Here is a 12,325-nt window from a genome sequence, read left to right on the forward strand (position 1 = left end):
TGTGTATAACCCTTAGCAACTAAACAAGCTTTGTACCTCTCTATAGTGCCATCAGTTTTGTGCTTGATCTTGTACACCCATTTGCAACAAATGGAAATTTTTCCAGAAGGAAGTTGAGTTAAGTACCAAGTGCCATTGTCCTATAAGGCTTTAAGTACCAAGTGGGAGGATTGCCATATATTAATCATAAGGAGTCATACCATTTAGAACAAATATGGGTAATCTATTTATCAAGTAAATGGCATGAGATATAGCATAAGACCGATAGGCAGTAGGTATATTGGATTGAAAAAAGAGATTACGAGTTTTATCTAGAATATGTTGGTGTTTACGTTCAACAATAGAATTCTGTTGGGGAGCCTCAACACAACATTTTTTATGTTAAATACCATAGGAATCATACATAGCAACACAGTTAAATTCAGGATCATTGTCAGATCTAATAGTCTTAACAATTTTGCTAAATTGGTTCTTAATCTTTAGAATAAAATTCTGCAAAAGTTCCCTAGTTTGACCTTTATTGTGCATCAAGAAAGCCTAATTGTGTCTACTGTAATCATCAACAATTGTAAGAAAGTATTTATGCCCATGAATAGAAGGGATAGAGATAGGACCCCATATATCACAATGTATCAATTCAAAACAATTAGTAGAAGCAATAGTGCTTTTGGAAAAAGGAAGTTTATGTTGTTTAGCATAATGACAAATGTCATAAACAGATTTGGATGGCATTTGAACATAAGGAAAATTCTTACAGATTTGTTCTATGATTTTGTGGCCAGGGTGACCCAGTCTATAATGCCACAAATCATCATTAACTTGTTTACAAGAAAATACTGATTTAGGAACATATTCCTGACTAAAAACAGGGAAATATTATAGATAGTAAAGGCCTTTGTAAAAATTAACATGCCCAATTATCTTTAAAGTAGAGTTGTCTTGTATCTGACAAGTCTTAGAAGAAAAGGTTAAAGTACAATTTAAGTCCCTGGTTAGACTTTGAACAGATATTAGATTAAATGAAAATTCTGGAATATAGAGAACATTAAAGATGATGAAGTTCTGTGAAAACTGAATGGTTCCAGCATGTTGGGCAGTAACTATAGAGTTGTTTGGAAGCCTAACAGATATGAGTTTAATTTTATGAAAGGTAATAAAATGTTTTCTTTCATGGGTCACATGATCAGTGACCTCAGTGTCTATAATCCATGAAAAATTACCTGGGCTATCTCCAAGAGTATTTCTTTGCACCTGGCTAACACTATGAGGGATTGCCAATGCCTTTTATCATTTTTAGTAGTTTCTGCATCTGTTCAGGGGTAAAAGTTTGCATAAGATTACTATTATTTCCCTGTTGAACATTCTATGTCTGGGTAGAGGTAGAATCATCCTTCAGACATTAGTAGAGTCTTCAGAGGATTTGGGTTCTAACAGTTTGGCAAGTGTCATTTAAACCCTTCAGGAAACATATGATGTGCTTCACCTCTATGTACTTGAAAGTAACTCTGGACGAATCACAAATACAAGGGATTTGATAACTGCAACAGGGTATGGGTCTAAGGGATTCTAATTCTTCCCTTAGAATTTTCAAGTTAGTGAAATATTGGCTGACATTTTGATCTCCCTGTTTAATGGTATGTCCTGTAGTAAATCAGAAATATTAAAGTAGTCTCCTTTAGAAAATCTTTCTTTCAGTTCTTCCACAAATCTTTGGCATTGTCAACATAGATGACACTATCTACAATCTGAGGTGAAAGGGTCTTGATGATCCAAGTTAAAACCATGGTGTCACATCTTTCCCAAGCATAAACAAATGATCGATTCTTGGTGGCTTCTTGATACTGCCATCAATGAATTTGATCTTTATTTTGGAGAGAAGAGCCCTTTTCAAATTTCTGCTCCAAGATGAGTAGTTAGTTTCATTGAGAATCTGGGAAATAATAGTAGTACCTGGATTTTCTCTAGGATGAACATAAAACGGACTTGAAGGTTGAGTGGTGGGATATGGGGTGTCCATCTTGCCAAGCAACGATCAAGAAATGTGTTGTACTTCTGATATCGTATTAAGATAAGACCCAAAAGCTTTAAAAGGGAGGCCCAAAACATAAGGCCTGAAGGAGATAAAAATATCTCGTGATAAGGCCACTACCTCGAGGCAGTCTTCGTCAGCCAAGAAAAGGAGAGAGCACGAGACTTCTAGAAGCTAGAGAGAAAGAACACCAAGGTCTTGGTGGTGTATGCTCATGGCTTCAAGAAGAAAGAAGAAAAGTTGATCGGAACAATGTCTTCAACAAAGGTAAGAGAAAACACAAACTTTATTATTACTGTGATAATGTAGTCGTTTCTATCTTACATGGGAAAATCCTAACCTTTAAATAGGGTAGGGAAAAAGGAGAAAAAGGAAACCAACTAACAAACCAAACATATTACTACTCCAAACTGATTAACCAAAATAACAAACTGCAATAGAAGCAAAAACAACATTCATTTTATAAATGACTGCAAAATTTGTTTAGTAACATAACCATATTTATAAGAAAGAATCTTAAGCAACAATCATATATCTTTACATATTTATATATCTTATATATTTCAGTATATTTTACAACTTTTTTAATGTTTATGAATGATTCGCAACGATTCAGTACTCAAATATAAACTATCCGATAGATAATTAAACTGTCATTGTCAATTTTTCTTAAGAAATATTGCAAGTGCACCGACAAAAGCAAGATCAGAAAATACAAAGTACATTCACATATCGTATTTAGTTTTTAAGGTATTCATAATTTAAAAAATAATGAAGATAACAACATTTAAGGAGGTGTCAGATATTTAAAAAAGCTAAAATTAAGGATTATGAAGAACAAAGGTTGAAAAGTTTAATATCATGAATTATGCCTCTAAACTAACAGCAAGGAAAAGAATAAGTTTTGGTTTGAATAAGATTTGGGCATCTTCTAGTACCCAAAACCCAATACAGCTCTAAATACCTCATCTGTTTTGTACTTTTTGTAGAAATCTCACAAGGATGGATTTTCTGCCCTATCATATTCATGTGCATACAATACTTTATACCTTATATAAAAAGCCTAAAATTGGTAATAATTTACTATTATTTTTGTGTTTCATCTTTCACAAACCGACCCTTGATTCTCATTCTGCTTTCTGCGTGAACTTTTCGTGATTCGTATCTGATGTGCTTGTCATACCTGTTTCCACGTCAAGTATGTCAATTCTATTTATTAATCAATCAACAAATACAACTTTCTATATATATATAACACTCATCAAGATCATGCACATATCTACTTATATCTCAGATAGCTTCCACCAATTTCCTCTCTATGAAAAAATTTTAATTCTTTAAGCTTCATTTAATGTTTAATGCCCCATAGCAATTAGTTTTCAAAGATTCATAAACGTAAAGGCATGGAATAGAGCACAGGTGTCAAGAAAAGGAGTACCTTCTTGTTTTCTTCTTCTCTCTGTAACGCAATAATGCAGAATCTCTTTCATGAGTCGTTGCAACAGGGATGGTAAAGCTTGGATCTTTAGCCGAAACTAGCTCGCTATAATCACTCACCGAATTATCAGAAGGAACAATTTGATTTGCACGATCACTGCTTTCTCCATGCCAACGAAACACACCTGCCTGCACATTCGGAATTTCAGCTTTGCTTCTCTTTTTTCTAAGTTATGACATGCACACTGCATTCAATGCTTCCACACATAAAACACCTTTAGAACAAATGAAATGTAAGGTTTACCTCATATGAAGGAAACATATTAGTCTCTATGTCACGTTCAAAACCAGTAGACAAATTTCCAAATTGCTTTTGTGGTTCAGCAGCATCTACTTCTCCATGAATCAAGTCAGGCTCCAACTTTATTAGTTCACCAAGCTGACTCAGAATTTCTTCTTTCTGTCTCCCGCACGCACCCTTACGATTCTATTCAACAACAATATCCTGAAACATGTCAAAATCGTAGCAATACTCAAGGATTTTCATGTGCACCTTTTAACACCCAAATTCCATAAAATCTAGAATCATCTCAGTCCAAACCAATTATCCAAAAGACAAAATAAACGTTAGAAAAAAATACAAATTTTGGTTACATTTTCTATTTTCACAACCAAATAAAAAGCTGTTCAATCTTAAAAACACTTTCATTCAAGCAAAAACACATACCTTATAAGAAGAAGAGGAAGCAATGAAATCTTCAAGACCAAAAACAGAAGGAGCATTCCACACGTGCAAATTGGAAAGACCATGGTGATGGGAACTTCCTACCTCAGTTGAAAGCAGAGATTTTTCGGTAAGACCAAAAATCATTAACATATGAATGACAGAAGGGCAGCCAGAGAACCCCTGAAGGGGTCTCCGTTGGTGTTGCTGAGACAACAAGTGGTTGTTATGGTTTTCGCAGTCACAGTGGTGGCAGAAAACAGAGTTCTCTGCATAACAGAGCACCGATGCAGGGGAATCGCCACACTCATCACAGAGCTGTGTGCGGGAGTGCTTGGAGAAAAGCTGGTTGGGGAAGTGGAGTTTGCGGTCACAGAAGAAACATAACTTTGCAGAATCTGCTCTGCAATATAGAAGAGCGGTGAAGTCCCCACAATAGTCGCATGTCCTCTGTTTTTGATTGGGAGAAGCATTCATGTCTTCTTCCTCTTACCTTATTATACTCTGAATAGAAGATGAGTGCCAAACACAACCTGTGTTGCTTTGGAATCTGAAAGAAGGGCTTTTAGACGTGGCTTCAGCGTTCCAACCATGTAAGGGGAAAAGGCAGAGGATATAATCATTTTCAAGAACTACTATGAAAGGGATGCTTGACTTAGTAAAAACAAACTACCAAATTTTGTTCCTAATAATATAAGCTTTTCGGTACCATTCAAACTCTGTTTTTTAACTTTGCGCTTTTCTCGCCATTCAAACTATCAATAATGTAATGCCTCCCATCAAGCTTTATATATATATTATGTACACAATTAAATATAAAATGTATGAGAAATATAAATTGAGAAAAACAAACTATATGTACTTAATATCATTCAACAAATTCTTCACAATATAACTATTGAAATAGTTATATAATTCAGTGGGTAAAATGTGGTGAGGGATTGGTATTTCTTCTAGCAAGAGAATCCTTTGATTATTGATTCTTTTGGGAATCTTTTAATTATCATTTGAAGAATATAGGAAGAAGAGTTCCATGGAACTCTTGTTTAATTATGTGTTTTTTTTTTAAATGGAATTTCTTGTATTAATGAGGAGTTCTTCAGAAAATGGTTTAAATTTTCCAAATATAGGTTTTCTTAGTTGAATCAGTTTAGTTTTGTCAACTTTTAATTGTATTTACATGTTGAGATGTGAAAATTTTATGATAATAATGATTTATTGAGGAAAATGTTTTACAAAAATATGACTTTTGATGATGGAATCTTTTGAATCATGTCCTATTCTTATCATCCTTCAAGATCGATCTTGTGTATTTAATTTCAAACTTTCTTTTTTTCACGCAACACAAACTCCCGTCTACTAAAATTAGAAATAAGTTCTCTACTATAAAAGCATTAAATAAGTTGAATCATGATACTTTCACAATTTTTTTTAACAACTTTTTTATAACAGGACGTGTCATTATTTTATTGATCTTTTTGAATTTATATTAAAAAAAATATTTAAAACGAACTAATCATGTCACGTTGTCAACAAATTATCAAAAAATAATTGTTAAGAGAATTTTTTCCTTACTAAAATTAAGAATAAGTTGTTTTGTCAAATTAACTTTAACTTATGCAGGATCTATCCATAATTAAGAAATGAAAAAAAAAGTACAAAACTTAAGATAGATGAATTAGGAGCTTGGTTTAAAATTTTGATTTTCTCGATCAACTAATTACTAGCTTAGTTCTCTAAACATAATTAATTAAGAATTTAATACGTGGAAGAAAGATATTTTCATTCAACTAACATAGTTAATCAAACTCAACTTGTTTATCTTTTTATGACCATTTTTCTTGTAGGAGAAGTATATGCAATGTTGTGCCTTCATCCTAAAACATGGACATAAATAATAAAAAACCCAAAATTATTTGAAAGCTACTTCCTCCATTCAAAGAACGTGGTAGCTTTTACATCAATTTAAAGGAGTATCTGATTTTTTCTTTTCGAATTGAATAACTGGTTCAAAACCTTGTTGATTGATTGGGGTGGTGGCATAGTTTAAAAGGCTAATCAAAACATGTATTCAAAACCAATCTTAATAATAAATTTAGTTCAAAACGTCATAATGATTGATAGAAATAAAAATAAATTTCAATTTTATAAAAGAAAATAAAATTATCTTTATTTTTTTTTTATAATATAATTTAACACGAGTTGGTGATAGAAAAAAGACAAATTGTGCTTTGTTGGAAATTTGATTCATGTGTGATGTTCAAAGGATGAGGGTAGAAGTAGGGCAGTGGTTAAGATTGTAGTACGATGTTGGTATGGAAGAAGCCATTAATGAACAGTGATGAAAGATAAGGAGAATGGGAAATGGTGGGATTAAAGAGAAGAGAAGGAGGCAAAAGGACATTTGAATTCATTTTTTTAGTATGAAAGTTCATATGGGTATTCGGGCTCTTGGGCCCAAACTTCCTTTTCTCAACTTTCGGGTACGAAACTTGGGCTCCACCTACACAGCTTAATCATCCACTTCCACAAAGATTAAAATTCATTAGTTGCTTAAATATACCTTTTAATTCTCTAAATAGAGTTTTTTTTTTTTTATGGTTTAGTTATTTGATTGTTTGAAATGTTATTTTTAATTCTTCGAGTTAATTATTTTGATCATATGATAAGTAATTATTTATTCCACAATTGTCACTTATGTTTATAGTGTAAAATGCATTATTGGTTGACTATATAAAAGGAATTACTCGATTATATATATGTTGATTAACATAATCATTTTGAGACATAATTTATTATATCAAAAAGCATAACTAATTATCAACAATGGACAATTTACTTAATCTTTATGACATTCGACGAAAAATATTGGCATGCATATAACTATAAAGCCGAAGTTATATAATTTTTATTCTAAACATGAATTTTAATAAGTTTCTTCCCTAGACATTATATTTTTTTAAAAATACTAAGTGTAGTCTTTTTAACTTAAATGCGTGAAATATTTTTAATGTGTTAAATGATATATTAGCCTAATGTTTAAGTTGTTTAAACCGTAAAGTTCCAATTCCAATTCCAATTCCAATGCAATCTTGGAATATTCTTTAACACATAAAGTTGATATAATTGGATTAAAAAAATTATATCAAATAACTTTTGAAATTTGAAGATTAAAATATATTAAAATTTGAAACAAATATAAATTTTAATTTTACATTTATATTTAGAGATTAAAAATATATTTAATCTTTTATTTTATAATAATATGTCAACGCACACTTTTATTAACGAAATCATTTTTAAAGAGTTCATGTTCAAGTGTTAAATAAGTGTTCCATATACTATGAAGTCTTCCAATGAAAATTTGTGAGAGCAATGGTCTCTTTGAAGATGCTGATAAAATTAAATATACCAAATGATAAAAATAAAGCAGAGTAAAATTGATCTAAACATGTTATATAAATATCATAGTAACACATTCAGATCAAAAACCGCGGAAGCAAAGATGAAGAATAAGGTGTGTACCTCCTGCCATTGCAATTTTGTAATCCCAACAAAGACAATTTTGTTTTCCAAACCTTAACTCACTCAAACTCGATAGTGTCTTTTTCTGAATAGAGGAGTAGGCTTAGTGATCAAAACTAAGAGTAACCCATTCCCTTTATATAAAGTCTGGCCATCACAGGTTTAAAAATAATGGGTTGGGCTTTACCTTTAAACAATATAATAACTACTCCATAACCTCTATGCAGTTAGAAAGGATAAAAATATTGGCTTAATGGACCACTTTATGTTCCTTAAAAATAGAAACTTAAAATGCTATAATATTTATTCTATAATTAAAATAATTCTAACATTCTCCCACTTGGTCCATTAATCTAATTATTAACCACAACAAGTGACAGAATATATACGAGTCATGGCGATAGGTCCTCTGATAGTGAGTGTTATCTTCCATGTACCACAATATATATTTCTCTCAACATTAGCTCTCAACTTAATGCATAAACCATATGTTTATGCTAGATCAAAACTAAATGATGTCTTCTCAAAATAAATGTGCACAAAACCATATGAGAAAAACATCAAACTGAATAAGAGTTTCATTGAAAAAATACCAAATGTATTGATAATGAAATTACATCATGGAACCAAGTCCCATTTGCAATATATGATCCTTAAAATTCTTTAGTGGCATGCCTTTAGTTAAGGATCAACAATCACAACTCAGTGCTTATGTACTTAATGACCACTTTCTTTTCCTTAACACGTTCTCTGATGGCTAAGTATTTGATGCCAATGTGCTTACTTCGACATCCACTTTTATAATTCTTAGCCATAAACACCGCAGCAGAGTTGTCACAGTACAACCTTAATGGCCTAGAAATAAAGTCCACAACTCTAAGCCCATAAATGAAACTCTTCAACCATACACCATGCGAGGTGGTCTCAAAACAAGATACGAATTACCTTCTTGAAGATATCTAATTACCTTCTTTGCAGCTTTCCAGTGGTCAACACCTGGATTACTCTGATATCTTCCCAAAATTCCAACAACATATGTAATGTCAGGTCTAGTGCAAACCTGTGCATACATAAGGCTTCCAATAACTGAAGCATATGGAATATTCTTCATGTGTTCCCACTCAAAAACATTTTTTTCGGACATTGATTCAAATTGAGTTTATCACCCTTCACGATGGGAGCTACACTTGGTGAACAATTCTTCATGTTAAACCTCTCTAAAACTTTATTGATATAGGTCTCTTGAGACAAAACCCAAAATCCCTTGAGATCTTTCCCTATGGATCTTAATGTCAATGACATAAGATGCCTCTCCCATATCCTTCATGTCAAAGCTTTTTGAGAGAAATTGTTTCACTTCATATAGCAAACCCTTATCGTTGGTTACAAGCAAAATATCATCAACGTATAAAACAAGGAAACAAATCTTACTCCCACTGACCTTTTGGTATATACATTGATCCATGGCATTTTCTTCAAAACCGAATGAAGTAATAACATCATGAATTTTAGATACCATTGGCGGGAGGCTTGTTTTAATCCATATATGGATTTATTAAGCTTGCAAACTAAATGGTCTTTGTCTTTAGAAGAGAATCCTTAGGTTGTTTCATGTAAACCTCTTCTTCCAAATGACCATTAAGGAATGTTGTTTCCACATCCATTTGATGTAACTCAAAATCAAAATGAGCTACTAATGCCATAATTACTCGGAAGGAATCTTTCTTAGATACAGGAGAAAAAGTCTTTGTGTAGTCAATTCCTTCTCTCTGAGTGAATCCTTTGGCAACAAGTCTTGCCTTATGTCTCTCAATGTTGCCTTTTGAGTCTTTCTTGGTTTTAAAGACCCATCTACATCCAATGGATTTTACACCATCCGGCAACTGAACGAGATCCCAGACTTTGTTGGATACCATAGAATCCATCTCGTCTTTCATAGCATCATACCACAGGTTTGATTCTTTAGAACTCATGGCTTGTGAAAACGTTTCAGGATCATTTGCAGCTCCAATATTGTAGTCAACTTCTTGCAAATACACTATATAAGCACTAGGAATTGCTGGCCTTTTAACTCTAGTAGATCTTCTTAATGTTGCCTCATCATTTTCCTGAGGAACTTGTTGCTCAAGCAATTGTTCAGTAGGTTGTTCAACATCATCTTGTTGTTCCTCATTAGCAACTTGATCTGTAAGGTCATTTTTAGCAAGTTGTGAAGCTTCAATTATTGTTTGTCTAACACCCATTTGTGTTTGAGGGGTGTGAATGACAACCAATCTGTCACTTGAGCTAGAGGGTTGAGCTTCATAGTGATCCCTTTCATTCCCAATGTTTGGAAATTGATCACTCCCACTAACCAAGTCATTCTCAAGAAATTTTGCATTTCTTGACTCCACGATCCTAGTGTTATGCGATGGACAATAGAATATATATCCCTTAGACTTTTCAGCATATCCAATGAAATACCCACTAATAGTCTTTGGGCCTAGTTTCTTCTCTTGTGGATTATAAATTCTCACTTTAGACGGGCATCCCCAAACACGTATATGTTGAAAACTTGGTTTCCAACCTTTGAATAACTCAAACGGTGTCTTTAGGACAGTCTTGGTTGGGACTCGGTTTAATATATACACAACCGTCTTTAGTGCTTCAGTCCACAAGAATTGAGGAAGTTTTGAATTACTCCTCATACTTCTCACCATGTCCATTCTCCGTGTATCTGCCATAATACTCTTCACCTCTATCTGATCTCACAATCTTGATTTGCTTTCCGCATTGTATCTCAACTTCAACCTTAAAATTTTAAAGGCATCCAAAGCTTCATCCTTAGAACGAAGTAAGTAGAGATACATATAACGTGAGCGGTCATCTATAAAGGTGATGAAGTATTTCGGACTACTAGCATCCATATCCGGACAACAAATATCTATATGAATAATTTCTAGTAAACTTGAACTCCTCTTAGAACTTCTTTTAGACTTGTTAGTTTGCTTACCCTTTACACAATCCACGCAAGTCTCAAAATCAGTAAAATCCAAAGTACTAAGTACTCCTTCATTGACTAATCGCTTAATTCTCTCAATGGAGATGTGTCACAATCTACGGTGCCATAAAACAGAAGAATTCTCATTCATAACACATCTTTTTAACCCGGTAGTAACGTGCATAGAATCATAAGCAATATTGTTTTTGCAAAATAATGGAATAAAGACCATCACATAATTTACCAAAAACCAACAACTTTAGATTTATTTATTAAGGTAAAACCAGAATCTGAAAAATTAAATGAAAAATCCAAAGGTATAAGTTGTGAAACAGAAATCAAATTCTTAGAAAAACAAGGAACATAAAATGTCTTTTCAAATTCAAAACAAAACCACTACTTAAAACTAAATTGCACGTTCNAATGGCCTCCACATGTGAACTCATCTTACTCCCTAAGTAGATATATTGCTCACTTACCACTGGCCTCCTTAGGTTTTGCATACCTTGCAAGGTATTAGAAACATGGATTGTAGAACCAGAATCAATCCACCATGTGTTATGATTAAAACTAGTCAAATTAGATTCATAACAGACAAAAGCAAATGGAGTACCTTTCTTATCAAGCCAATTCTTAAATTTTAAGCAATCTTTCTTCACGTGCCCTTTCTTTTTACAAAAGAAACAATTGGACTCCTTCTTAATAATTGGCTTAGCAGGAATCTTTCCTTTCTTATTAACTTGATTCTTCTTATTCTCAAAAGAAGTAGTCAAGTTCACCCTTTCCCCTTCTTCTATCAATAACCTTTCTTCTTCTTGAACACACATGGTCAATAATTCATTAATAGACCACTTATCCTTATATGTGTTGTAAGAGATTTTGAAGGGGGCATAATGGTGAGGCAAAGTGCACAAAATATAGTGTACCAGGAAAGAATCAGACATGGTAACTTCCAAAGCTTTCAGTTGAGCCACAATGTCCCTAATGCGCATGATATGATCACGCACTCCCTTAATTCCAATGAGCTTTAAGGATGAAAACTGCATTATAAGGGTGCTGGCAAGAGATTTATTGGATGTGGTAAACTGCTCGCCAATAGCCCTCAGTAAATCTTTGACATTCTCATACTGGTCAACTAAACCCCGGATCCCAGCGGAAATGTTGGTTTTTATGAACATAATGGAGAGACGATTTGACCTCTCCCATTTATTCATAAAGATCAATGGCATCTTGAGTACTGGTCTCATTAATGCCCGGTGGTTCTGGTTTTCTAATAGCATAGTCAATGTCCATCCAGCCTAAATGAAGAAGAACTCTTTCCTTCCAAACCTTATAATTATCTCCTTTCAACTCGGGAATACCACACTTGATATCAGCAAAATTCACAGATTGAGAGACTGCAAATTCAAAATTACATGCTTATTATATAATTTGAGACTAAAAATAAATGTCATGTTTTACCAATGTAAACATGTCTTTACCAATGGTTTATTAACATAAAACTTGCCTGTGGGCTAAAGTCCTACTCAATTAAACTCATTATCTTAATGATAAAATTATCAAATTATATGTCATGTTTCACCAATGCAAAACATGTCTTTACCAATGAGTATATTAACATAAAACTTGC

General features: G+C 33.1%; 1 protein-coding gene across 2 annotated transcripts; it reads right to left on the reverse strand.

Annotated features, from left to right (window-relative positions):
* Positions 1 to 1,197: 1,197 nt before the first annotated feature.
* LOC106771712 (zinc finger protein CONSTANS-LIKE 15) lies at positions 1,198 to 5,017 on the reverse strand. 2 transcript variants are annotated; one of them, XM_022785387.1, is made up of 5 exons: positions 4,194 to 5,016; positions 3,771 to 3,953; positions 3,468 to 3,655; positions 3,148 to 3,212; positions 1,198 to 2,247 (listed from the first exon to the last, which is right to left on the reverse strand). In XM_022785387.1, exons 1-5 carry the CDS (start codon positions 4,665 to 4,667, stop codon positions 2,204 to 2,206), a joined length of 954 nt encoding a protein of 317 aa, XP_022641108.1. In that variant the 5' UTR covers positions 4,668 to 5,016; the 3' UTR covers positions 1,198 to 2,203. The 2 variants fall into 2 exon arrangements, with proteins under 2 accessions (XP_022641108.1, XP_022641109.1); XM_022785388.1 differs by lacking the exon at positions 3,148 to 3,212 and having other exon boundaries at positions 4,194 to 5,017.
* Between the last annotated feature and the right edge of the window lie 7,308 nt (positions 5,018 to 12,325).

Source organism: Vigna radiata, chromosome 8 (assembly GCF_000741045.1).
Source record: "Vigna radiata var. radiata cultivar VC1973A chromosome 8, Vradiata_ver6, whole genome shotgun sequence".
Lineage (NCBI taxonomy): Eukaryota > Viridiplantae > Streptophyta > Magnoliopsida > Fabales > Fabaceae > Vigna > Vigna radiata.

Excerpts from the sequence above, each read along its gene's own strand:
- LOC106771712 (XM_022785387.1), bottom strand. The coding sequence starts at position 4,667 with ATGAATGCTTCTCCCAATCAAAAACAGAGGACATGCGACTATTGTGGG. Across the intron at positions 3,954-4,193 it reads CTTCCTCTTCTTCTTATAAG|AATCGTAAGGGTGCGTGCGG; the intron begins GTATGTGTTTTT and ends GTTGTTGAATAG. Across the intron at positions 2,248-3,147 it reads AAGCAGAATGAGAATCAAGG|CCATGAGCATACACCACCAA; the intron begins GTCGGTTTGTGA and ends TTCTTCTTGAAG.